The sequence below is a fragment of the Orcinus orca genome, chromosome 4 (assembly GCF_937001465.1).
Source record: "Orcinus orca chromosome 4, mOrcOrc1.1, whole genome shotgun sequence".
In the NCBI taxonomy this organism is placed as follows: domain Eukaryota; kingdom Metazoa; phylum Chordata; class Mammalia; order Artiodactyla; family Delphinidae; genus Orcinus; species Orcinus orca.
In genome coordinates, this window is record NC_064562.1 from 9,658,668 (window position 1) to 9,686,278 (window position 27,611).

At 41.3% G+C, this 27,611-nt stretch overlaps 1 protein-coding gene across 3 annotated transcripts in view; it reads left to right on the forward strand.

Annotated features, from left to right (window-relative positions):
• The first annotated feature begins 2,719 nt into the window (after positions 1–2,719).
• The window catches only part of HERC5 (HECT and RLD domain containing E3 ubiquitin protein ligase 5), a 44,209-nt gene continuing 19,317 nt past the window's right edge, over positions 2,720–27,611 (forward strand). Inside the window, exons 1-14 of one of the 3 annotated variants that reach the window (XM_033421495.2) lie at positions 2,720–3,189; positions 5,475–5,595; positions 6,266–6,345; positions 8,758–8,979; positions 10,202–10,293; positions 10,555–10,685; positions 12,175–12,320; positions 13,463–13,539; positions 14,266–14,369; positions 15,595–15,654; positions 17,007–17,103; positions 19,766–19,955; positions 21,227–21,381; positions 27,084–27,197. In XM_033421495.2, the coding sequence (XP_033277386.1) occupies positions 2,922–3,189; positions 5,475–5,595; positions 6,266–6,345; positions 8,758–8,979; positions 10,202–10,293; positions 10,555–10,685; positions 12,175–12,320; positions 13,463–13,539; positions 14,266–14,369; positions 15,595–15,654; positions 17,007–17,103; positions 19,766–19,955; positions 21,227–21,381; positions 27,084–27,197 (1,857 nt within the window). In that variant the 5' untranslated portion in view covers positions 2,720–2,921. The remainder of the gene's footprint in view (positions 3,190–5,474; positions 5,596–6,265; positions 6,346–8,757; positions 8,980–10,201; positions 10,294–10,554; positions 10,686–12,174; positions 12,321–13,462; positions 13,540–14,265; positions 14,370–15,594; positions 15,655–17,006; positions 17,104–19,765; positions 19,956–21,226; positions 21,382–27,083; positions 27,198–27,611) is intronic. The other 2 variants (XM_033421494.2, XM_004266128.4) reach the window with 2 other exon arrangements.

Below are 27,611 nucleotides of genomic sequence, written 5' to 3' on the forward strand. Positions count from 1 at the left end.
TAGAAAGGTATCAGGATTCAAGGTCAATGTAAAAATTAATTGCATTTATATATACTCACAACAATCATACACTGAATTTTTTTAAAGTACCATTTGCAATATCATCAAAAAATAAGAAATACTAAGGATAAATTTAATAAAATATGTTTGACTGTTCCCTGAAAACTTGAAAATATTGCTGAATGAGATTAAAGAAGCTTTAAATTAATGGAGAGAGACATGCTCATGGACAGAAGAATCAATATTATCAGCATGTCAGTTCTTCTGAAACTGATCTAATTTAGTGCAATTTCAAAATCCTTGCAGTCTGTTTTGTAGAAATTGATAAACTGATCTTAAAGTGTATATGGAAATGCAAAGGACCTAAAATAGGCAAAACAGCATTGAAGAAGGACCATGGTGGAACAGTTGAGTGAACCGATTTTGAGACTTAATTAGAATCTACAGTAATCAAGGTAGTGTGGTACTGGAGTAAAAATGGACATACAGGACTTCCCTGGTGGTGCAGTGGTTAAGAATCCACCTGCCAATGCGGAGTACATGGATTCGAGCCCTGGTCTGGGAAGATCCCACATGCCACGGAGCAACTAAACCCGTGCACCACGACTACTGAGCCTGCGCTCTAGAGCCCGCAAACCACAACTACTGAAGCCCGCGTGCCACCACTACTGAAGCCCACGCACCTAGAGCCCGTGCTCCTCAATAAGAGAAGCCACCGCAATGAGAAGCTCACGCACCACAACGAAGAGTAGCCCCCGCTCGTCGCAACTAGAGAAAGGCTGCATGCAGCAACAAAGACCCAACACTGTCAAAAATAAATAAATTTATTTTTTTAAAAAATGAACATACAGATAATGGAACACAATAAAAAGTCCAGAAGTAAATCAAATCACATATAGCCAACAGTTTTGACAAAGACGCCAAGGCAATTCAGTGGAACTGTTCCAAACTGGAACAGTTGGAAATCCATAAGAATAAAAAAATGAACCTCTTCCCTTACCTCACATCATAAAGAATAATTCATTTGAAATGTAACAAAGACCTAAAGCTATAAAACTTCTAGAAGATAACATATAAGAAAATCTTTGTTACCTTGGGTCAAGCAAAGATTTCTTAAGTAAGACAAAAAAGGCATGAACTATGTAAGAGAAAAACAAAAATGGATAAAGAAGAAAAAATGAATAAACTGCATCAAAATTAAAACCTAAGCTCTTCAAATGACATTTTTTCATGTAATTTTATTTTTTTGTTTTAGTTTTATCATAGCTTTTTTAAAATTGAAGTATAGTTGCTTTACAATATTGTGTTAGTTCAAATGACATTTTTAATAAAATCAAAAGGCAAGCCGCAGACTGGTAGGAAACATTTCAAAACATATGTCTAATAAAGGACTTTATATGTAACATAAAGAGTTGTATTACAGGGACTTCCCTGATGGTCCAGTGGTTAAGACTCCACGCTCCCAATGCAGGGGGCCCTGGTTTGATCCCTGGTCAGGGAACTAGATCCCACATGCTGCAACTGAAGATCCTGCAAGCTGCAAGGAAGATCCCATGTGCAGCAACTAAGACCCAGCACAGCCAAATAAAATAATAAATAAATATTAAAAAAGAACTCTGTTATACATATAAAAAACCCTTAGATAATAAGCAATCGAATAAATGGGCAAAAGATATGAACAGACCACCAAATAAGAGACAGAGATCAGCACTAATAAGCACCTGAAAAAATGCTAAATATCATTAATCGTTAGGGAAATGGAAATTAAAACTGCGATAAGATAGTACTCTAGACTACCTGAATTGCTAAAATTAAAAAGACTGACCAAACCAAATGTCGGCAAGGATACAGAGGGACTGGAGCTCCCATAAACTGCTGGATGGAATGCAAAATAGTATAGCACTTTAGAAAAGTTTGGTAGTTTCTTAAAATGATATTCATGTACTTACCATATGACACAGCAATTCCATTTTTAGGTATTTACCCCAAAGAAATGAAAACATTTATCCACTCAAAGACTTGTTCACAGTATTCACAGCACTTCTATTCTCTGTGGGCACAAACCGGAAAGGACTGAAAAGCCTGCCTATTGGTCAATGGATAAAGAAATTGTGGTATATCCATATAATAGAATACCACTCAATAACAAAGAGGGAACTACTGATGAAACACTACAGGATGAATCTCAAAAGCCTTATGCTAAGTGCAAAAAGTCAGACACAAAAGACTGCACAAGTTTGAGTCCATTCCTAAGAAACTCTAGAAAAGGCAAAGATTTATTGACAGCAGATCAGTGGTTGCAGGGATCGCAGCGTGGGCCGTGGTACGGCACTAGATTCACCACGAGACTGCGGCAGAGCCCCCAACAGAATGCTTAACAAATTTCAGCTCTCCGGGCCACCATAGTTTCTGGAAATTCTGCACGTCCGTCTGTGTCAGGGCTCCTCCTAGTGGAATTGCAGTGTTTCTTCGAAGGCCACCTTGTCCAGTTCAGGTGGCTACTGCCCGCCCGGGGACACCTTCTCAGCCCTGCCCACCCACCTCTTCACCGGCCAGCTTCCTGTTTACTCTGGCCACCGTCCAAGCCAGTCGTGAGTCATAGAGTTTCCCTTTAACTTTTCCTTTTCGATTCCGCCCACTTAAAAAAAAAAAAAAGGCAGTTTCGATTCTCTCTGACACTGCCGGCTCCGCCCCCAAACAGCACATTGGAAGCCCGGCGTCGGGGCAGGGGCGGGGTAGGGAGGCTGCGGGTCCTCGACGCCGTCGTGCGTTGCGCTCGTTCCGCCTCCGCACCGCGACGCCTCGTGGCCCGTGGGCGCTCTCGCAGCGGCCGTCTCCCCCTTTCCTTGCCTCGCCACAGCTCGGTCTCTTCCGAAGGTCTGGAGAGCGGAGGCACTGCCGTGGAGCCCGGGAAAACGGTGATGGAGCGGAGGCCACCGAGGAGGTCGCGGGGCGGCGGCGCGCGCTTGGCGCCCGGGCTAGTCCCCGCGTCCCGGCCCGCGGAGCTGCGGGGTGCGAAGCTCTGGCTCTTCCCCAGCGCCGACCCGCTCCGCAGCGCGCTGTCCCGGAGGACCGAGGCGACGCGCCAGATGTGCTGCACGCGCGAACGCCTGGCTGTGCTGGAGCGCGGCGGCGCCGGCGTCGAGGTCCACCAGCTGCCGGCGGGGAGCGACGGCGCCAGGAAGCCGAGTGAGTGGGGCGGCGCAGCGCCCGCTCGGCCCTCCCGCCGCGGGTTGGGGGTGTGAGTGCGGTGGGCTGCCGGGGTCGGCGCCTGCGGGGTCGGAGTCGCGGTCGGGGCCAGCAGGGACACTTCTCTAAAGAGTGGCCCGACTTGTGGGTGTGCAGTCCTTCTCTCACCGCGAAAGACATTCAGAAGGGGACCCGACGCCGCAGCGGTCGGCGGAGGCCGCAGACGCGCTTCGGCCCGGGGGCTTTTCGCGCTTGGCTCGTGCAGCATCCCTGAGCTCTCCCCGCCCCGAGCCCGGTGGGCGTGGAGTTTGGCGGGGTGGTGGCGAGGAGTAGTCGGCTGCGTCCGCCAACCGCACGGAGGGAGTGTACCGGCAGCATCTTAATCTCAGCCAGCCCTCCTCTGTCGTTGGTTTCTGTTCCAAGTGTGTTTCTCACTGACCCCTTTTTCGGTCCGTTCCTATTTGGAGTCTTTGGAGAACCTCTTTCGCGTTATCTTGTTCTCAGTGACGATGTTTGCAGGCATTTTAAAGAGTGCTTTCAGTTGCACTTCTCCGTGGTAAACTCTGTAGAGATTAGGTCCGGTGTCCGTAGCTCCCATTCTACAGGTGGGCGGGAAAGCAAATGGCCACACACTTAACTGAAAAATTTGCCCTTCTGTTGAGTGAAGAACATGATATTTTACTTTTGTTCGTTTTACTTTTAACTTGAGCGGAGTCGAGGTTTTTTTTTCTGTGGATCATTCTTATTTCTTTTTGGTGAACTGCCTGTTCATTCATATCTTTGCCTGGCTTTTTAAAAAATTGAGTTGTCGGGCTTCCCTGGTGGCGCAGTGGTTGAGAGTCCGCCTGCCGATGCAGGGGACACGGGTTCGTGCCCCGGTCCGGGAGGATCCCACATGCCGCGGAGCGGCTGGGCCCGTGAGCCATGGCCGCTGAGCCTGCGCGTCCGGAGCCTGTGCTCCGCAACGGGAGAGGCCACAGCAGTGAGAGGCCCGCGTACCACAAAAAAAAAAAAAAAGAAAATATTGAGTTGTCATCTTTTTCGTATTTATTTCGAAGAGTTTTTGAATATTGAGTTAGAGGAGCCTTTTGTCAGTCATATATGTTGTAAAATTTTCCCCGACTTGCTTTTAGCTAAGGTTATTTTATTGTCTACTTCATCAATCTTTTACGGAGGCTTATGCATTTTGTGTTATGTTAGAAAGCCATTCACAATCCAATTTCTTTTTTTAATGTTCTCATCTTTATACAAATTTTAAGATTTTACTTTTAAACCTAAAATTTTTGATACACTTGGAAATTATTTTGACTTAAGGAATGAAGTAGGGGGATCTAGATTGATTTGTTTCTCCAAACTGGCTAGCCGGATGTCCCAATACCTTTTTTTGAATAAACCCTCCTTTTTTTCAACTGATTTGAAATGCTGGGTCTCTAAAAAACTTTAGTCTGTTGGGCGATTTCTTCTTTATTACCAAACTGTTTTGGTTCTCTTGGCATTTTTATTATGAAGTCGTTTGTGCTTTGATATTTTTACATGAATAAATTTTTTTTCCTTAGAACTGAAAACTGAAACAGGGTCCCAAATCTGTCCTACTTTTTGTGAACAAATTAAATAAGAGTAAATGGCATAGTGGACAATTTTAAATCTTTAACTTTTATAAAGGGCTAAATATGCACTAATGCCAATAACAATTCTTTTAACAACATCCTTTTTAAAAATCGTCCCCCCAAACCAAATGTCTCCTTTTAAGAATATAGGCCTTGGCTTCTAGATGGAGCGTCAGGAGGGGTTTATTATTGTTATTTGTTTTGTTTTTGGAAAGAGTGTATCTCAGAATACACAATATATTTACTTTTTAAATTAGTTGTGGGGGCTTCCCTGGTGGCGCAGTGGTTGGGAGTCCACCTGCCGATGCAGGGGACACGGGTTCGTGCCCCGGTCCGGGAAGATCCCACATGCCGCGGAGCGGCTGGGCACGTGAGCCATGGCCGCTGATCCTGCGCGTCCCGAGCAACGTCCTCTCCCGCAACGGGAGAGGCCACAGCAGTGAGAGGCCCGCGTACCGCAAAAAAAAAAAAAAAAGAGTTGTGTTGTCCAAAAATTAAGATATATTTTCTTACAGCTTTTTCATTTCTAGCTCTTCAAATTTAGTTTCTCTTTCTGAACTTCTTGAACAGGAATCTAAAAGCAAACTTTTTCCAGGTGTTTTAAGTGTATTATGATGAAATGCATAATAATAGTGGGTAACAGAATGGTGACAGCTCCTGGTTGGATTTGCTCTGCAGAGTGCATTAAGTTAGGGAAAAAAATGAAGATACATTCCATGGACCAAGGAGCAGAGCACATGCTGGTTCTCTCCTCAGATGGAAAACCATTTGAGTACAACTATAACATAAAACATGCAAGGTAAGGAAGGTTTTTTCTTTTATTAAAATTATTTAAATTTTACTCAAAAGGCAATCATAATTTTTGTTGGAAGATGTTACTTTATATGATCCTTGTCGCCTGCTTTATACAGTGACATCTTAAGTAAATGATGAATTCTGGACAAGTGAATTCTGTCAATGAACTAGAAATCAATTTATGTCTCCCATTGCATGCACCATGTGTTGCTTTGGCATTTAAAGGAAATGATTGCTTAGTCCACGTAGCCCCAAACTGGACTTGCACATTCATTAACTCATTTAACCCTCATAATAATACTATAAGTTATATTTACAGAAATAGTTTTCAACCTTGGGAAAAAATGAATTATCATGGAATGATTTGTGAGACTTTTTACTAGTAGATCATGTGAATTAGAAGTTATTTTCATCTTGTATTATTCCTGCATCATAAAATTATTGTTTGCAAAAGTGTCTTAGAATCATCTTACCACAGTTTTGTAATGCACATTATTTTCTTTTTAAGCCACTAATTAAAGCATGTTATTATTATAATAATTTTAGATGTGCTGAATGTGAAGCAGTAAATTTAATGTTTTGAGCTTCAATCCTAATTAAATACAGTTAATAATTCTTACATCAATGTTGTGACTTCCATTATGTGATCAATATAAAACATTTTCTTTCATCAGGTTTCAGTGCATTTTACAAGAAAAAAATAATATAATTCAGATCACATGCGGAGATTATCATTCGCTTGCACTCTCAAAAGGTACTTTTCTGGAATATTAATTGTTTCTTAGAGGGAGCAAATGTGTGTGTGTATAGAACTAGTAGCATGTATGTGCTTCACTTTGTAAGAGGACAGAAGTATGGTTTTGAGTGTGATATGGTCTAGAGCACTACTAAAGGAGATACAAAATTAGAATTCTTGAACCTATAAAATCTTCAGGTTTTCATAATTACTATTCCTACCTTTTCTTCTGTCAAATGACAAAACTAAAACAATTTGGTAACGAGTTTGATGTCCTTTATTTAAGGGAAAAGAACCCATGGATTGAGAGTGTATAGGGCTTCACAGGCAGTGGAACAGTCTTCCCGAGGGGTTTCGGGCAAGGGCGAGTTTAGTGTCAGAAGCCTCAACGCGGAAACCGGGCGTGATTGGCTAAGGTTGCGTGGCTGACATTTAGAAAGATCAAGGAACAAGGAAATCAGTGTAGAGCGCAGCGTCGACTTGGTGCTTGGGGATTGGCTGACTGCATATGCTGTGTTTCTGGTCAAGCGGAGCATTTACAGGGGCATGAAAGTTTGGTTTGGTGACATGGAACCTGGGCTACCTCTTGGGCCTAGAGCTTTATTTCAGAAGTTCCATGTTTTTTTATTTTTCAAATATGAAACAGTGAAAATATTCTGAATAATCAAAATCTCCTCTCTGGAAGCAGGACCAGGCATGGTCCACCCTTTTCCAGAACTTTCTTCCCTTTTCCTAGTGCTCTTCTAGCTCCCATGATAGGAGCTCAGAATCCCTTGTGTCTGCTTTTATGACCAGTTTGCAGGCCTCTGACGTGTTTTAACATTACATTTTGAATTCAGAGATTCTCCCCAGCCCTTTATTACTTCCTGTTTCTTATCAGATACCATAATGGTAGGGAAGGGAAGTAGTGAATATGGAGTAGTTCCTGAAGAAACTTGACCTAATTAAGACAGGAAGGCGATAGAGGGGGGAATTCAGGATGAAGGAAATGTTTTAAATACATAGGACAGATATAAACATAAACTGAATGAAAGCTGGAATTCAAGGGAAGTAAGTAATCAAGTATTTGACCTGTACTGAAGGCCCTGTTAAGGTTTGAGTGTATAAAACTTGTATTGGAAAAAACTGGTTGTTTGAGTTCATCCATTTATGAACAGATCTTTTATTTTGAGTATCTACCATGTTGAGGTTGTGAAGATGAGACAGACACACTGTGCCTTCAAGAAGCCCAGGATCTAGGGATGTGGGGCGAAGGGGTTGTTCAGGGTTTGTAATCGGTAAATCACAATCTAGGAAGAATGAAAGTTGGGAAAGCAAGAAAGGGAACTACTGATCGTTCTTAGTCGTATCATAATATTCCTGGTGGCTGATAGCATGTGATAATTACGTTTGAAGGAAAACCTCTGTCTCCCACCAGGTCCTGCTCAGTAAACATTAAATCTCCGATATATTCTTTTAGACGCCATTAGATACTGTCATCTCTATTAGATAATATCTAAGAACTTTTCTTTAAAAATATGATCCAATGTGTATGGGTATGACTGATTCACTTTGCTGTACACCTGAAACTAACACAACATTGTGAATCAACTATACTCCAATAAAAATTTTTAAAATAAGTAAAATAAAAATATGTACCATATATTCAATTAATGGAAGAAGATGCTCACTCTTTCAAAATACTGTGCTGCAGTTTTCAATGTATTTTTAAGGTATTTATTTGGCATCTTAAGGCACTTGGGAGAGGGAAAGAAAGAAAAGTAGTTTTAGGTTTTATTTTCCCAAATGTAGAATGTTTCTATCTTTCGTGGGCCCATCCTGTGGGATTTTTAACATAAGTGTTTCTTGAATTTGATTATAATATATTCAGATAGCTTTATTCTTTGTCCGTTCGGGCTGCTATAACAAAAATAGACTGGGTGGCTTAAACAACAGAAATTTGTTTCTCACGGTTCTGGAGGTAGAAGTCCAAAGTCAGGGTTCCAGCAGGTTCGGTGTCTACTGAGGGCCAGTTTTCTAACAGGTGGAGAGGACGAGGGAGCTCTCTGGGGACCCATTTGTGAGGGCGTTAACCCCATTCATGAGTGCCCCCCACCTCGCCATCTCATCTAATTCTAGTCACCGCCCAAAGGCCTCACCTCCTAATACCGTCACACTGAGGGTTAGGATTTCAACGTAGGAGTTTTGGGGGGACACAGACATTCAGTTCATGGCACTACCCTTTGAGGTAAGAGGTAAGGAATTGTAACTGTCATTGCTAAAGAGAAGGTTCTGGTTTTTCTGACCCAGACATGAGAGGACCTGGGCAGTCTTGTCAGTTTGAATGGAGGAGATCATGATGGTATAGTATGGATAGCACATAATGTCCTAGGGTGATGTCTGCTGCATTTTAAACTTAACTAAGACAGCGTTTTCTCTGTTTACGTCAAGGTGGTGAGCTTTTTGCATGGGGACAGAACTCAGACGGCCAGCTTGGAGTTGGAAGAGGATTTGCCTCGGTCCCTACACCGCAGATCGTGGAGCACCTCTCAGGAGTCCCCTTGGTTCAGATTTCTGCAGGAGAAGCCCACAGCATGGCCTTATCCATGTCGGGAAACATTTACTCATGGGGGAGAAATGATTGTGGACAGCTGGGCCTGGGCCACACCGACAGTATGGAAACATATTTTCAAATTCATATTCTAAACAAATATATATTTGTCATATAAGAGATGAATGTACCACAGACTTCCCTGGCAAAAATGATTCAGATCCCCACTTTCATTAGCACTGAACTCTCCAGTTATCTCTCTTGTCTTCAGGGCAGAATCGGTCTAAACGACATGCATGTGCAGTGTGCCGGTCATGGCTGTAATTGAGACGTGTGTCAGGGCCAAGTGGGAAAAAGGGAAAGAGCATTGGACTGGGGATCAGAATACCTGGGCTTTGATTCCCACTTGAAGTTAACTAATTTCAGGACCTACGCAAGTCACTTACTTTTCTCTAGGTCTTATTTTCTTTTTCTGTAAAGTGATGAGTTTGGATGAAGTGACCTTCAAGGTACTTGTGCACTTAAATGTCTATTATTCCAATTACATTAGGACAAAAGGATACTAAAATTCTATTTAGAAACTCACCTGTCCTAGTCTCATAAGGTATTCATTACATCTGTACACACACACGAAAACACAACAATTTGCATTATTGAGCTACCCCTACAAAGCAGATGGCAATATTTCTGATTACCCCAAACACCTTGTTAGAGATTTCAGGTGTGGCAAACTCAGCTGCTTCATTAGCTGTGGAGATGTACACGTTCCCCCCAGAGTTACTGATCAGATAACTGCATTTCTGCCTCACATGGTCCAATGCTAGTTAGTCAGGAGAACCCATAAGTCAGTGTTAGAAAAATACTCAGAGGAGGAAAAGGAATAAAGGACAGTTGAACTTATTTTTGCTGAATCTCTAAGTGCTTGGACAAGAAAATAATCGTGAAAGAGAGAAGAGGTAGTGGAAGGGAAGGACAGTGTAGTAGAGATTTTGAAAGAAAAAAAGAAGCTTTATGTTCATTAAAAGGGTAATGCTAGATGGGACTTGGAAATCAGGTATGCTTCAATGAAGGCTAATCAGGTCAGGTTGAAAAGAGAAGAAGGGGCTCTGGGAAGTGAAAGTGACACTTTCACAGGTGAGGGCCCCCAACTGTGGCCCTTTGACCACTGCCCACCTCTGCTTTTAGACCTAAATGTACCAACACAGAGCCTTTCTTGTCAGTGTGTTAGGAGCTGTTGTGATGGGCCTAGAGGAAGTGGTCTGGGTATTTTATCAGTAGGTGGAACTCTAGTGTGAAATTCACCATTTCCTTTGGGTCACTTGAACTCTTCTTTCCCTTGCCTAGATAAAGATTCTCCTTCCCGTATTGAAATGCCGGACAATCAGAAAGTTGAATTTCTCGCTTGTGGTGGCTCTCACACTGCCCTGCTAACAAAGGTGCGTTACCCTTGTCTCTCTGACTGTAATTCCAGGAGAGCACTTGGTAGTGGAGAAAGCACTAGAACCTGGAGATGTGGGCAGCTGGCGTTTCCCAGGGAAGAAAGGTCACCACTGCCCACACGCAGGACTGTCCTGATCACTGGGGGGCTTTGCTTTGATGGTGATCTTACTGATTTTTCACCGACGCCTTTGCATCAGTGAGTGTTTACTTCTGTGTCATATTTCTCTAGAATCTGATACGAAGTTCCCTTTCTTTAGGGTGGGCTGGTGTTTACTTTTGGTGCTGGAAAGTATGGGCAACTCGGTCACAATTCAACACAGAATGAGTTAAGACCCTGTTTGGTAACTGGACTCGTTGGGAAGAGAGTGACCCAGATAGCCTGTGGAAGGTGAGTTGTAAAGTGTCAATGAAAATTGGTAAGATGTGCACAGTAAATTTAGATAGGTAGTTTAATAAAATGTCCATCGAGTTTCTTTGACTGAAATGAAGGTATCAGACATTTTCAGATAGGTGAAGATGCTTAATTTTACATTATTAGACAATCATAATAAATATTTTACTATAGATATTTACTTTCATTGATTTTTTTTTAATGTGTAAATATATTTACTTTCTGTTGGTCCTTTAGTGAAATACCTTTGTAAATGTTCGAATGCACTTTTATCTTAAAAAAAAGTTATTTATTTCGAAAAAAATGAACAAACATGAGTTAGAAAGGTTTATCCATTGATATCATCACGCCATCTCTGCATCGACCAAAGGAACATTGTCACCACTTTGGATTTTTCGTAACATACATTCCTCCGAGTAGCATGTGTTACGGAAGGAGTCCTCACCTTAGAAATGTCTTACTGCAAACCAGGCAGTACCCCTGCTAACACAGGAGAATTCACTGGAAAGACACAAGACTCACTGAAAGCTCCTACACTGATGATCACTTTTATTACAAGAGGAGGATACAAGTTAGAACCAGTCAAAGGAAGAGATGCCTAAGACAGAAGGGGTCCTAAGTCTAGAAGGGGTCCAAACGAGGAGCTTCTGGTGTCCACTCCCCTTGGAGCCATGGGCCGTGTTACCTCCTCCCAGCCTGATGCATGACTGAAGAATATTGCCAACCAGGGACGCTCACCCAAGTCCAGGGTTGTTATTGGGGTTTCATTGCTTAGTCATGATTGATTGAATTCTTGCCCATGTGGTTGAACTCAGCCTCCAGCCTGTGTGTATCGAGAGGTTGGGCTTACATACAGCTGGAGGGGCTTCCATGAGCCACCTGGATAAACTATTAGGTGTGGTCTTAGGGGCGGGCCTACCATGAATAACAGAGACACTCCTGTCACTTGGAAAATTCTAAGGCTTTAGACATTACCTCCCAGGAAGTGAGGACAAAAGCCAGACCTCAGAGTAAGGCCAGATTCTTCCCTTATACATCTGTATAGTAGGAGAGGCCATCAGGCAAATCAGTAAGAACATCAGCATGATAAAGGTCTTTGGGAAATAGAGCGGAAGCTCGGGGAGGATCACCTAATGCTAGCTTCTAGGATGGGGCGGGGAGGGACTCAGAGATGGCTTCCAGAAGGTGGTGACTCAAGCCAAGACCTAAAGAAGGAGTAGAAGGCAAGAGGTGGTGCTTGTTCTGACGAAGGGAACGTCATTTGCCAGGGTGCAGCCTCGTGGCCTTCACCACGCTTAGGGGTTCCAAAATCGTCTCAGCCACACATGAGTGGTTTCCTAGTTTCTAGGTGGCTGATGTCATCCATTGGAAGTTGGTTAGCTGTTTCCCTGACCGAGTAGCGTAATTTCTTCAGTTTACCAGATTGCTGCATACTCTAGTCATTGTGGATAATTGAGAATTGACCATATGTGCTTTCATTTAATAGGCAGCACACACTTGCCTATGTTTCTGATTTGGGGAAGGTCTTTTCTTTTGGTTCTGGAAAAGAAGGACAACTGGGGAACGGTGGAACACATAATCAGCTGATACCATGTCCCATGAAATTGTCATCAAAGGAAGAACTCACATTTGGTAAGTTCTTTAGGAGCACAGGATTCGGCACGAATACCTTGGTTGAGAAACTGATTGTTCTAAGTGTGTAATGTGGGCAAGAAAAGAAATGTCTGACGGTGAAGGGAGGTTTTCTAAACATTGCTTTCATTCGTTTACTTGTAACCAGCGTAACACAGCCAATCTAATTTATCAAGTCGAAACAACCATTAGTTTTCCCTTAGCCCTTCAGGTTAAGATTAATGTGGATTTAAAACGATACAACATAAAATAGACTATATGGGTTCAGAGGCCTATGCAGCCTCTGATTCCAGTTTTCAAGGGACCTATTAATTCCATAGTGATTGTTCTTCTTACCTGATTAAATTGACTCATAATCGTATAAAACCCTCAGAATGATGAGCAGCTGACATATGTCAGGCAGTGTAAACTGTGCCTAGCTCACCGGCCCTTAAACAGTTCCAGGAGATGTGTACTCTCAGTTGTCTTCTGCTGGAGGGTGCAGAGACTCGGAGGGCGGAAGGTTAGCCCGGGAAGGGTTGTGGCTGGACACGTGAACTGTGCCCTGTGTAACTCTAGAGCCTTCGCTCTGAGATGTTCCACTGTAGAAGTGCCTCGGAGCCCTTGGGTCACTTGTTTCTGAAAGCTTAGTGGTGACCGGAAGTACCAGAATTCTCTCAGTTCTTCTGGGGAAATGAACAGTCGGGTTACTTCCTTAAGCAGATCAAGTATTATATCTGATTTCTTAAAACCACTTGCATAGGCTCTTGAAGTACTTACATCCTTCACAGCCAGTAGTCGTTGATTAAATCTTGAGTTGTAGAATAATAAATAGGGTTTTTAGTAAGAGGCGCTGAATTAAACCAGGGAACAGTTAACTAATCAAGTATTTGTTTGACTGTGTTGTATATATAAGCATTTATGTTAATTATGTGTATTAAACTGATAGCACGTTGCCGACCTTGCGAATCATCTATGTTTGCTAACTAGACTTTACTCTGAAGTAGATATGTATTTCTGCTTTATCGGTAGGAAATGTACTGAGTCTTTGTCAGAAAGGTAAAAGGACTCAGTTTAAGAAGAATCTGAAATTATTTAGGCCGAGTGTGTATATTTGTATCAGATGAGTTTCTAAACTCTTATTTTTTGTAAATCCCTTTCAGAAAGCCATACCTCAGAAAAGGAGTTAATAATGATTGCTGGAGGAGATCAAAGCATTTTGCTTTGGGTGGAAAAAGAGGTAAAAATAGATCTCTAGAAGTTTTATAACTTGGTATTTTAAGCAAAACAGAAGGTTCTAGAATCTAGATGTGGTGAATTCCAAAATCATTAGGTTACCAGGCTGAGTTTGGGGAATGGTTAGACATTATCGATCCTTTATTGTCTAAACTACATACGTATTTACTCACAAAAGTCAGCAGATTTGCCCTTAGTGTATGTCAAATACGTGTGATTTCCTTAGACTCTGCTTACCTTTCGGGGGGCTCCTTGCCAAGAGCATTTTGGTCAGGGTGCTAGTGAACCAGCAGGTTGATGTTCTGAAGTGACTTTGCCAGCCAATACTAAAAAAGACCCGAGGTTTATAGTCTTATGAATACTCAGTCTGTAACCTCCATATCCTACTCCACCAAGGCAAACTGAGTTCCTGCCACTTCTATACCCAGTCCTTTAGGATCTCTCCACTCAAAGCTGTCTGATGTTCAGTTTAATCTGATCATACCCGTATAAAGTGTTCAGTGTTGGGGCATTCAGAGAAACTTACTTTGGATCTAAGCACCCTTGGACAAGAAATTGGCAACCAGACAAATGATTGATTGTTCCTTGGTAGAATCTTACTTGATGATTTTTGCAGAGCTATGTTGTCCATGCTTAGTATTACTCTCTATCCCTAGAACGTGCCTAAGAGTTGGATACCTATTTCTGTGGTGTCTAAGTTACTGTATTTTACTATTTTGTTTGTTTACAGAATTCCTATGTTAATCTGAGGAGGAGAATTCCTACCTTGAATGAAGGCACTGTAAAGAGATGGATTGCTGATGTGGGGACTAAACAGTGGCAGAATACAAAAAGGTGCACCCTAAGTGTCTGTCTGCTCATATACCTCTCTAAAGCAGTGTTTCCCCAACTGGTTCTGCACGATACAGAGATGTGAGATTTTGTGGTCTGCTAGTGGTCCATTAGTCAGAGATCTGCAGAGAAACAGAACCAATAGGGTGTGTTTGAGGGTGGTGGGGAGAGATTTTAAGGAATTGGCTCATGCAATTGTAGGGGATGGCAAGTACAAAATCTCTGAGGCAGGACAGCAGGCTGGAGACCCAGGGAAGAGTTGATATTGCAGCTTGAGTCCCAAGGTAGTCTGGAGGCAGAATTCCCTCTTCCTCTGGAGACCTTAGACTTTTTCTCTTAAGGCCTTCAACTGATTGGATGAGGCCCACCCACATTATGGAGGGTAATCTGCTTTTCTCACAGTTTTCTGATTTGAATGTTAATCTCATCTAAAAAATACCTTCATAGCGACATCTAGATTGGTGTCTGATCAAATCTCTGGGTACCATGGCCTAGCCAAGTTGACACATACAATTTAGCATGTAAGCTCCATGGGGGCGTCTTTCTTTACTGCAGGACTTCTCTGGGCCTTTGATATGTTTAATTGTGACACTGAGCAGGAAATAGAGTCTACAGTTTCTCAACCCTCGTTGACTTTAGGGCCTCTTGTTTGTTGAGCTGTTATTCACAGCTGAACAGCTTAGGCAACCTTACTCTCAATGATAGAACTCCTACCATCTGTACAAATTATACTCATTTATACAGGCATTTCCTTTTAGAGACATTTTTAGGTATGGCTTCCTAATTCTGGAAAGTAGTTATACCAAATAGCTGCATCGTGCAGAGCACAAATGGTCAAGAGCTATTTGTGCAAGTACTTCTATGACACAACTGAACATACATCCCCACCTTTCATTTCTGGTAATTTTTTTTGTTTCTACTCCAGTGGAATAGAAATAAGTAGGGCTTGGAAAGCTGGGTGTGTTGGGAGTGTTTTATTTGTCCAAGAAAATATCCTAGGTCAAGCCTTATCCCCTTCCCCTCTGGCTTCCCTGAGTAGGTATCTTTTTATTTCCCATGTTTGCCTCTGAAACTTTGAGATTTCGCAAATGAGACTTTCAGATGCCCATGGCAATATGCAAATAAATTGGGAGATGGAGGGAGGAATTTGAAGGACAATTTGTCGTGTCTCCTGCTACAAGGAGGCATATTCTGATTTGTTTTAACCACCATCTTATTCCTAATATAGGGAAATCAGAGAGATATTTTCATCTCCTGCATGTCTGGCTGGAAGTTTTTTAAGGGAAAGGTAATATATATAATAAATTTAAAATTCTGTTGAAAACACTATGTATCGATAGCATGGTGACTATGTTAATAATACTGTATTGTATGTTTGAAAGTTGCTGAGAGAATAGATCTTACAAGTTCTCATCACAAGAAAAAAAATGTGTGAGTGTGTGTGGTGATGAATTTTAACTAGACTTGTGATCATTTCACAGCATATGCTATACATATATCAGTGCATTACGTTGTACACACCTGAAACTAATATAATGTTATGTGTCCATTATGTCTCAATTTAAGAAACTGATAGATGATAAAGAAAATGGTTTGAGGGTAAAATAATTATGTGTGTCTTTATCTCTTTTTAAAAAGTACCTTTTTTTCCCCTACAAAAGCACATATATGCTTGCTGTAGAAAATGTCAAAAAAAAGACATGAAACAAAAAGAAAATGGAAATCAGCCAAAATTCACCACTTAAGCGTAATAGCTAGTGTTTGTATAAATATTTTTTATGCAAATCTGTAGTTTTACAAAAAAGGGGATTATATTGTTTTATACATTTCTTCATGCTTAATACATTTGCCCATTTTTCCATTTTATTCCATTTTTATATTATTCAGTATTTCCCCATAACATCATTTTAGTGGTTGCATGTATTCCATGGGAAGAGTGTACCTTAATTTATTTGATTACTTCCTTATTACTAGATACTAAGGTTTCTTTGAATTTTTAAGTATTATGAAAGAATGACTTTGTACTTCTTTTCCTAAATATTGGTATAATATTTATTTAAAAGAACTTTTTCTGTTTTCAGACACTAAATATATGTATTATTTCACAAAGAATGGGTCTAATTTTAGACAATATATTCAGTCCAGTATAAACGTAGTTCTTGAGTTAAGATAGACATTTCATTAGTAATTTTCTCTTTGATTACTAAAAATTTACTGCTCTGAAACCGCTTTTTTGGTCCCTGTTTGTAGTTCATGTAACTGGAAAACAAGAAATACCTTTACCTTTTTCCTGTGGCTATTTTTTTTTTGTACTGGAAAATAAATATTTATTGATTACTCATTTAAGATAAGACAGTATCTGATGTAAAGTCTGATAGTGTACGTATAGTTAATGCGGCCTTGATACTTTTTGACATTTCAGAAATAATCACATTTTGTCAACTATATTTTCAGTTGTGTTTGTATTCAGTCAAATTTTTATAGTTATTGAAAAGGTGGGAAAAAAGTAATTTTATTAAAATGAAGCAAGCTTGAGAAGAAACTTTTCATCTGGATAAATAATCTAATAAAATATTTAATTTTGAAGTGTCCGTTTTCATTTACTTATTCATCCATTTTTCATTTACCTTCCTTCCACAGAATAGCTGAAGAAACGATGTCTCTTCATTTGGACTTAAATGCAGCAAGGGACACCTTTATGGAGTTAACCCAAAAGGACTGGATTACTAACACGGTGGTATTCTTCAGATTGTTACTTGGAAAAAGAAAATACACTGAAACATTTTTATAAGACCTCAAAATTTCAGAAGAAATATCTTGTTTTCAGATACTCTTTGAGACCCTGTGGCATATATAGATTAAGTTAAACTCAGCTGCCATTCAGGAATTTCCCCACTTAGGGTGAAATAGCTGGTAGAGGAGGCTCTTAGGTTACAAATAATCTAACTAGTTCATTGGTGCCCACACACACATACACGTGTATGTACAGGCACTCCCCTAGAGGGAATGTTTTCAATTTAGGGCTTTAGGAAGATGATTAAAATATTTGTTGAGACTGGTACACTAGAATAAGAACATTTTATTTGCAGTTATTTTAAACATAAGTATAGAAATGAAAACACTTTTTCTGATATGAATGTCCCCCTCACCAAGGACTGCCTGGTCTGCACTTCCTTTTCTGTAGGTTCTAGAATATTCTTGTTCTTTCTGGGATTGTTGCTTCTTTGTTTCAGCACTGTTACTACTATCTTTAGGCTTCCCTCTTGGGGATGCTTCAGGCATGCTTCCTTTATGAACGTAGCCTTTCCTAATGTAGCTTTTATTAATTTATTTCCCTGTTCTACTGTACTGATTGATCTAGGGGTGGTACTGTCTATGTTGTTCTCTCAATCTGTTTCTTTCTGGGTCTCTGGCTCGTTTTTGCGCACGCTCTCTCTCCCTCCTTCTCTCCCTCCCCCTCCTTCACTTCTCTTGGCTCCCCCCACCCCCATTTGGTCTTTCCTTCTGCTTCTGTGGCTCTTATTCTTTCCCTCTCTGTGTCTCGTGCTTGCTCTCTTCCTGCTCTCACCTCCCTCACCTGGTCTCTTGCTCTGTCTGTCACACTCAGCATTCTGTATCTTAGCTGCAGGTTCTCTCTCGCGCACTCTTTTCTCAAGGGAAGATGGAAAATTTAACTATGTTAACTTTGGCAGAACCATTGCCCAATGAGGAGTCTGATGTAAAATGGATCCTTAATTATGCACCTTTATCAGGACTCTGCAGCAGTTAGTAGAAAGATCACCAAGAATAGAAAGCCATGTCTGCATCTGTGAAGGGAAGAGGTTGGACCAGTTCATCACCAAGGCTAATTATCCTTAGCTGTGCCAGAACAGTATCATATACAGTGCAAGCGACATAATCACAGAGCAGTCTCCCAGTGGTTCAGATGGGACAGTTGGATCAGAAGACCTGTAATGTTTCTGTTTTGCGATTTCTGTGACATGGACTCACAGACTTGGCCTTCCTTCATTTATTCAGCAAATATTTGAATACTGCTGTGCGTAGGGAACTGTGGTGAGACCCCTGTCTTTAGAGGCTCCTGGTTTAGTGAAGGAGACGGATACCTATGTGCAGCTGTCAGTTGTCTTCCCTAGTTCCCAGCTTAGAACATACTGGGTGTTTAATAAATATTTTTAGATGAATGAATGGATTCATTACCTGGGCAGTGAACGGTCAGCTCTGTTTAGAGTGCTCAAAACAAGGTGCCCAGGGTGAGGGGAGTTTACCAGGTACCTACAGGGGAAGGACATTCCAGGCAGTCAGGAAGGTGTGCACCAAGGCACAAGCTGTGAAACAGTATAACTGGCTTGAGAGCGGTACAGTGGTTCTAAAGGGCTGGGAGGTTTGGGGTTGTGGATGGTGAAGAGCCCAGAGGAAGGAGGGGGGCATGAGCAGCCATCCGTTGTGCATATGACTCTGAAGACTGAACCTCGTGGTGGGAGCCCAATAGAATGTTTTGATGTGAAAATAGATAATTGTAAGATTTTGTAGATTTAGAGATATCATTTAGCTAGTATCTCATAATTTAGTGATTGAGTTTGAGCTTTGGAGTCAGAAAGATCCAGGAGAGATTCTCACTTAGCTCTGTGACCCTCAGCAGGTTAATTTCCCTAACGTGCGGAGTTCTCATTTATGAATCGGGGTTAATAATACCATCTATGTTACAGAGAAACGACAAGGATAAATGAACTTATATATGTGAATTACTTAGACAAATAATAAGAACCCTGTAAACACTAGATTATCTTCTTAACGGGCTTTTAGGCAAATTATTACCATTATCTGAGCCCACAGAACACATAAACATTCAGAATTCCATTTGAATTTTTCTTCAACACGTGCATTCTGAATTGGGGAAACTAAGAAGATTGGAAGGGCTAGAAACTAGAGTTTGGTGGAGAGAGTTTGTGATGAGACAGGTGATTCTGTGAGAAGGTAACAGGAAACCATGCGGATTTTCGTTGTTTTTGTTTGTTTTTTATTTTTGTTTTGCTTTGGGAGATTCTGACACATCCTCTTTAAAAAATGAGGTGTGCTAGTGGAACTGGAGGGAAGAATGTGGACCATCATTGGGAGGGCTGCCTTTTAGTTCTGAGTCCATCCAGTATAATCTTGCACACGTGATTTCTTCTTGATCTCCTTCATGAACCCCAACAATTGGACGGAGAGGATACTTGTCACACGTTTACACACCTAGGTATTGGGGAAGCTAGATGAGATGGGTTGTGAACATGGGTTTTAGAGAGACCACGTGATTGCTCCAATTTCATGGTGGGATGAAACTCCGGGTTCCACACTTTATTTTATTACAGTAATTGCTGTGTTCTGAGTGTCTTTTCCTGGATCCTTTTTGACCACAGATAACCACATGTCTCAGGGATACTCTGTTGAAAAATCTTCCATTTCATTCTCCACATCAAGAAGCTTTAGGAGTTTTCTTCCTTCTCCCAGAATGTCCTGTGATGCATGATTGTAACAACTGGGAGAGCCTGGTGGTTCCTTTCGCAGAGACTCTTTATAAAATGCGTGGCCAGTCGTCAGAGGTCCTAGGTAAGATTGATGGTTTACATTTGAAAACACATGACTGTCTTCTCAATGGAAACACGTGCCTAGTGAAGTTACGGCAAAACTTAGGTGATCGTGAACACATTCATGGTTTTTAGTTCCTAGTCTTAGCATATTCTAACATGCTGCAATCATTACTGTGTTCATCCAAGATGGACTGTTCTAGTCCCTTTTCAGCATTCTTGTAATGATACCTGTGTGGCTTGGTCATGAGGTCCTTTGCCCCCTACTTTTCATTATGAAGAACTTCATACACAGACGTTGAAAGACTAGTACAGTGAATCCCAGATGCTCTCTACCTGAGAGTCAACAGCAGTTAACATGTTGCCGTGTGTGTACAGATTACATTTTATTTTATTTTATTTTTTATTTTTATTTATTTTTATTTTTATTTTTTTTACATTTTATTTTTGCTGAACTATTTGGAAGTGAGTTGGAGATATCGGGACATTTTACCCATAATATTCAGCATGCATCTCCTAAGGATATGGAATCCTGTATTACCTCAACATGGTTACCACAGCTAATAAGATTAGCCGTGATTCCATAGTATTACCTCACATCTAGGCCATATTCAGATTTCTGCACTTGTCCCGAAAAGTATCGTACGGGCTTTTTTTTTTTTAAAGAGCGTGGGTCAGTAGTCCTGTTCAGTGTCTCACATCTAGGTTTGTCTGATTGTTTCCTCCTGTCCCTGTATTTCCAGTACACTGGAAATTAGGTCTAGGGGCTTGATGATATTCTAATGAGGTTTTTGACACAAATAGCATATTCAGCCCAAGAAAGTCCATTCTTTCTTATGTTTTGTCACATTGTAAGCGATGAAAAGCTGGTTTAAAGCATTTTTCTTTTATACAATGCGGAAAGATGGTTTTTAAGAGTTAAAAACTCGTGCTAAGAGGGCAAAATAGAGTCGTGTAATCACAAATAGTTCTTAATCTGGTTTTTAATACTGTATGCTATTTCATCTGGGCAAAAAATGTGACTGATTAATTTTGTCTAGTTTTTTTTTCCCCCAACAAATTAATTAGATCCAATCTGTGGCTCTCTTACTGTCAAGGCATTTTTTTGAGAACATTAAATTCTACAGTTTCAATTCCGATTGTATTTACTGAAAAATTTATTACAAATGTGTCTTTATGACTACAATATATATGAAAATAGTCCACCAGTTTCAGAAAATACTGACTACTTTTTACCTTTAAGAATCCAAGAAATATTACATGCTGACAGTTACTTACCTTCGTATCCCTCAGAGGAATATTGGGCATCTCTGCAAGAAGCTGCTTTCATCAGACTGGTGCAGATGTTTAAAACAGCCGTCATTGCTCAGCTGAATTACTGGGCTGGAACTACGGAGAATAACTATCACATTAAAACTCTCCTAGAAATGTTGAAAAAGCTGCACAGGGTAAGTGCTGTTTTAGAAACCCATGTATCTTTATTTTGCAATAAAAATTCCCTTGGTTTCACCTGGCTTGAAACTTAAGCAGACTCTTACGAAACATGAGGTCGGTACTGTTATGTTTAAAATGTTGTTTTTTGTGAATTAAGTCATGCATATAAAGGAGTGTGTCTAGTATCCGTATACACTTTAAAGAAAAGTAGTAAAACAGACATCAGTGTAACTACCACCCATGTTAAAAAAGAAAACATTTCTAGTGCTTTAGAAATGCCTGTGTGTCTCTCACAGATTATACACCCTCACCTCGCGGAGGTAGCCAGGATCCTGGATTTTCAGTTAATCATTCACTTACGCTTCTTTATTTTTTTATAACCATAAGTATCTCTTGACACTATGCTGTTTAATTTTGCTGTTTCCAAAATTTCATATGAATCGAATCCATGCTGCTTACACAACGTTCTGTTTTTTTAGACTCATCCAGATTAATACTTATGTCTGTACTTCATTTTCGCTTCTGTATCACACCATAGTGTGACTCTACCAGAATTATCCATTCCGGTATTGATGGATATACAGTATGTGCTATTTGCAATTCTTTTTTGGGGGGAGGGTTCCTCTATGAGAAAACATGCTACTGTCAACGTTTTTGTACTTATCTCTCGGTGTCCATGGGTCAAGAGTTAGTTTTTAGTTTCCATCCCTAATTCTGGAATTGATAGGTTGGAGGATGTGCCTGTGTTGTTCTTTATGGGTAGTGACAAACTGTCTTCCGAAGTGGTTGGACCAATTTAAATCCTCTCCAGGAAATGGTGAGAATTCTGTTGCCCCATGTCTGACTTTAAAATTTGGAAAATATTTTTAGTGCCATATTGAAATCGTGCCAGATTATGACTTGATTGATTGATTGATTGCCGAATTGGGTCTTTGTCGCTGCGCGCGGGCTTTCTCTAGTTGCAGCGAGCAGGGGCTACTCTTCGCCGCGGTGCGTGGGCTTCTCACTGCGGTGGCTTCTCTTGTTGCGGAACACGAGCTCAGTAGTTGTGGCTCGTGGGCTCAGTAGTTGTGGCTCACGGGCTCTAGAGCACAGGCTCAGTAGTCGTGGCGCGCGGGCTTAGCTGCTCCGAGGCATGTGGGATCTTCCCGGACCAGGGCTCAAACCCGTGTCCCCTGAATTGGCAGGCGGATTCTTAACCACTGCGCCACCAGGGAAGCCCCAAATTATGATTTTAATTGTATTTCCCTGGTTCTAATGCATTAGAGCATATTTTCATGTTTATAATTGCAGTACTTGTTTCCTCTTCTATAGAATACCTGTCCTTTTGCTCAATTTAAATGTATTCAATTTTTTCTTATTGGTTATAGGAGTACTTTTTAGTTTGGATACTAGTCCTTTGTCAATTATATGTGTTGCAAATATCAAGTCCCAGTTTATAGCTTGTCTTGGTGGTTTTTGATGAACTCACTTCTTTTTTTTTTTAACTTGTTGGCCACACCCCTCAGCATGTGGGATCTTAGTGCCCCGACCAGGGATTGCACTTGAGCCCCCTGCATTGGAAGCGGGGAGTCTTAACCCCTGGACCACAAGGGAAGTCTGAAACTCAGGTTCTTAATTTTAATGTAGATAAAATTTGGGGACTTCCCTGGCGGTCCAGGGGTTAAGACTCCCAGCTGCCAATGCAGGGGGCACGGGTTCGATCCCCAGTCAGGGAACTAAGATTGCGCATGCCACACGACATGGCCAAAAAAAAAAAAAAAAATTTTGTCAGTCTATTCCTTTATGATCTTTACTCCATGTGTTTTGTTTTAAACTTTTTTTCCTTCAAGGTTTTAAATTGTTACCCGGATCAGGGATCCGGAGGGCTTCTTTTTGGAAAGGACCAGATGGTAAATATTTCAGGCATCTGTGAGACTTTACAGAATAAGCAGAGGGCCTGATTTGGCATCGGGGACTGCTCTAGATAGTCTAGATAGTCTTCTAACAGAGATGATAGCTGGGACCAGAGGAGGAGTTCAAACAGAGGCTTATACACCATATGTCTAATGTTTAAAAGGTTAGAAATCTAGCTAACAACATGTTAAATGAAATAAAATATACTCTATCTTCCCACCTTGACAAATAAACCTTCCTCATGACAGGGGAAACCAGGTTTGAATTTCGAAACCTTGGCTCCTTACAGAGTTCTGCAGCGAAAGGGGAGGCTCCGACGGACCCTCCCCGCTCCCACCCCAGGTCCTCTGCGCTTCTCTTCCTTCCTTGGTTTTCTCCCACACCAGGGCTGTCACGTGGCCGTGTGTGGACACCTCAGCCCACGTCTCTGTGTTCCATCCCACCTCCCACAATAGCCATTCCTTAGCCAACCCTGGGGCCCTGGAGCCTTGGGGTGTGTCACCTGTGACACTTCCACTCCCCAAAGGGCAAGTGGAGGGAGAAACCTGTGGAGCTCCTGGGGATGGCTTGGAGCCGTCTGGGCAGGGACTTGCGGGTCTTGGGTTCTGGAGCTCAGTCTACATGGGGATGTGTGATGAGTGGGCTCCATATAGACAGGCCCTGTTGACCCTGCAGACCCCTTGTGGGAAGGGGCTTGGCTGGAGGAAGCCCAGAGCAAAGACCTTTAAGTCAGAGGGCAGAGGTCACTCCTGCCAAGGTCTAAAGGGAGTATTGAGGTTAGCTTTGCCTTTCACACGTTGGTGTTTAATCCAACTGAAAATTTATTTTTATTATTTTCCATATGAAAACAGTTACCTAGCACCGCTTAACTGAAATTCTGGCCTTTCTGCACTGATAGGTAATGTGAACTGTCATAAAACAAGTTTCTGTGTGCGGGGTTCACATACAGGCTCTTTTCTGTACTGTTAATCATTTTATGTGGCTCTCTATTGTTTCTACTTGCTAAAAGAAACACTCCTGTCTTGTTCTTGAAGTGAATCTTGGATATTTTTGGCATTTGGTTCTTCCCTATAAATTTTGGAATTGGCTTTTCAGGTTCTACACACACATACACAGATCTTACTGGGAATTTGATTGAAATTGCATTTAATCTGTACTTCACTTTGGGGAGAATTGATATCTTTACTGTTGTGAATCTTCATGGTATCTATTTCTTCTACTTATGAGATTATCTTTTAAGTTTTTCAATGAGTTTTTGTTATTTTACTATGAAAGTCTTGGATATCTTTAGTCAAATCTATTCCAGGGTATTTAACTTTTTTTAAGTTTTTGTAAATGGTATCTTTTAAAAACTATATTATCTGTTGTTGGTTTAACAGCAGATAAATGCATTGATTATAGGAATGCATTGTAAGAATGCATTGATTTTTGAATATTGATTTGTTTTCTTTTTCCTTTTTTTTTTTTTTTTTTTGGCCGTACTGTGCAGCATGTGGGATCTTAGTTCCCCACCCAGGGATCGAACCCAGGCCCCATGCAGTGGAAGCTCGGAGTCTTAAACCACTGGACCGCCAGGGAAGTCCCTGAATGTTGATTTTTTTAATAGCCAGTGAATTTGCTAAATTCTCGCATTATATCTAGTAATTTAACTGTAGATACTTTTGTGTTTTCTGTGCAGACAGTCATATCTTTGAAAAACATAATGTTTTTTTCTTCCCAATTCTTAGGCATTTTATTATTTTCCTTTGCCTTGTTGCACTGGCTAGGCCTTCCTACCCCTAGTTGTTCAAGAGGAATGTTGAATAGAAGTCATAGTGATAGTAGGTGCCTAATCTTGTTGGTGATTTTAAAGGAAAATTCTGAATATCACTATTAAATAACATTTTTACTATGGGGTTTTGTAAAATAATCTTTCTAGGTAAAAGGATGTTCCCTCCATTTCTAAGTTGTTACACGTTTTAATTCAAAACAAGTATTGACTCTCTCCTCCTGAAATTCTACTTATTTTGTATGTTAGATCTTCTCGCTCTGTCATCCATGTCTCTTAATCGTCCTGTCATAATTTCCATCTGTTTGTCTCTTTTTACCCCATTCTGGATGATTTCTTCAGCCCTATCTTCCTGTTCATGAATTAGCTTTTCAGTGATTTTTGTCTGCTATTAAAACTGTCTTTTGGGCTTCCCTGGTGGCGCAGCGGTTGAGAGTCCGCCTGCCAATGCAGGGGATGCGGGTTCGTGCCCCGGTCTGGGAAGATCCCACATGCCGCGGAGCGGCTGGGCCCGTGAGCCATGGCCGCTGAGCCTGCGCATCTGGAGCCTGTGCTCGGCAACGGGAGAGGCCACAACAGTGAGAGGCCCATGTACCGCAAAAAAAAAAAAAAAAAAAAAAAAAGAACAAAAACTGTCTTTTGAGTTTTATTTCTAGTAGTATGTTTTTCACTTCTGGAAGTTCTCATTGGTTCTTTAAATTTTTTTTCTTGGTCATTATTTATAATTTCTGGGTACCTGAAGTCTTTGCAGGTCAGTTTTTGCTGTCTTTAGTTTCTGCTGAATCTTCCTCACGGCTCCTTCATTATCATGTATTTTGTGACTCTGTGTGTGTGTGTGTGTGTGTGTGTGTGTGTGCGCGCGCGCGCACCATTTTAACTACAGTTTGCCTCATGGTCTTGGAGTTAGGGTGGGGATGGGTTGATGCAGGAGTGGAGGAAAGAGCTTGTTCATTTCTAGGTTACCCTGGTTCACTCTAATGGTAGCCCTTTTGGGTCCCAGATTTATGAAGCAAGGTTCCCTAATTTGAACAGAGTCTGGGCTTTGTCTCCTTTTCTCAGCCTCAGCCATTGAAACTGAAGTTCAGGTTCACCAGGTTTGGCAGATACTCTCGAGGGAAGTACCACCTTCCCTTAGTTCTTGACCTGATTATTCCATCCAAAAATGTTGGTTTACAGTTTATCCTGTATTTATGGTTGTTTTCAGTGAATCAAAGTGCCTAATCTATCAAACTGCTTAAAAAAAAGGTCTGCCCTACTGCTGAAAAGTGATGCCTGTTCCTGGCTGTTTTTAAAGGTTTTATATAAAAGTGAAAGATCAATCAAAAAAATAATTCCAGGTCTTGAAAAATTGAGCAGTTTACTGAAGAGCTCAGGGAAAGTGTATTGTGATGAGCTTGCCACTTACAAAGAGAATTCCTAGAAATACTGAAGCAGCAACAGAAGAAATCTTGAAGGGATCCTGCTTTGCCCTTGGACTCTAACAGGCAGCGTCAGAATGTTTGTCAAGCTCCCCCCACACACACCTCCAGCAGAATCCACGAAGACGACGCACCTCTTTCTCCATGACTCTGAGGCTTCTGAGGCTCTTGACAGTGCAAGGCTGAGATCAGCGGGGTCCTAGTCACAGGGATGAAACAGCATCCCCGTGCAGTGGCACTGGTCGGGGAACTAAGATCCTGCAAGCTGCACAGTGCGGCAACCGCCCCCCGCAAATTAAGAGAAAGAAAGAACGTGACATGAAGTATTGGGCCCCAGAGTGGTTTGGATTCATGTTACACTGTATTTTTCTTTGCACTTGAGTTTCTTTAAAACTTCTTTATGGATTAAAAGTAGAAGTTTTTCATCATGCCATCCATTTCTACTATTAAATCTTAGGTATTCTTTATGCTCCTGAAAGTTTGGGGCTTTGGCAGTGGGGGAATTGGATAGAACTTAATTCTGGTCATTAAAAGTATGTTTAACTTGCTGTTTATTCTGATAATCTAATTTATAGCCATTAAGCAAAATTGTCTTTATATAAAGAACTTTCTCACAGGTGGTGTTTTATTTAAGGTAAACCAGACTAAATGTCAGCTGCCTGAAAATATCTTCAAAGTAAATGAACTCACACACTTGCTTGATTTTTATGAAGATGCATACAGAAGGACCGTCTGGAAAATGGGCGCAGTAAGTATGGCATATTTAAAGAGGGTATTGATCGTCGGTAAGTTAATACAGGCACTCGTTCTGTAACTTTGTACGAATTTCCAAAACTTCCTGTACTCTGCAGAGCTGCCCAATAGAAATAGCAGGGTTTATGGGAAAAGCAAGGCAGACCCCTCAAAACCGATGCAGTTTTGTAGCCAGAACACTGGCAGAAAAGTGCTTCCTACCTGGGGGGATAGCTCAGATCAACCAGGCAAGCGGCTGTGGACAGTGCCGCGAGATGAAAAATGCACAAAAACCGAAGGGTAGAAATCCCTCCACACCCTGGTTAGAGGACCGGTGGTACTGAGATAACACCTACGGGAGTGGAGCTTTGCTCTTAAGGTAGGTATAGGAGGCTCGGTGACTCACCAGGAGCCAGCAGGATAGGGCTGT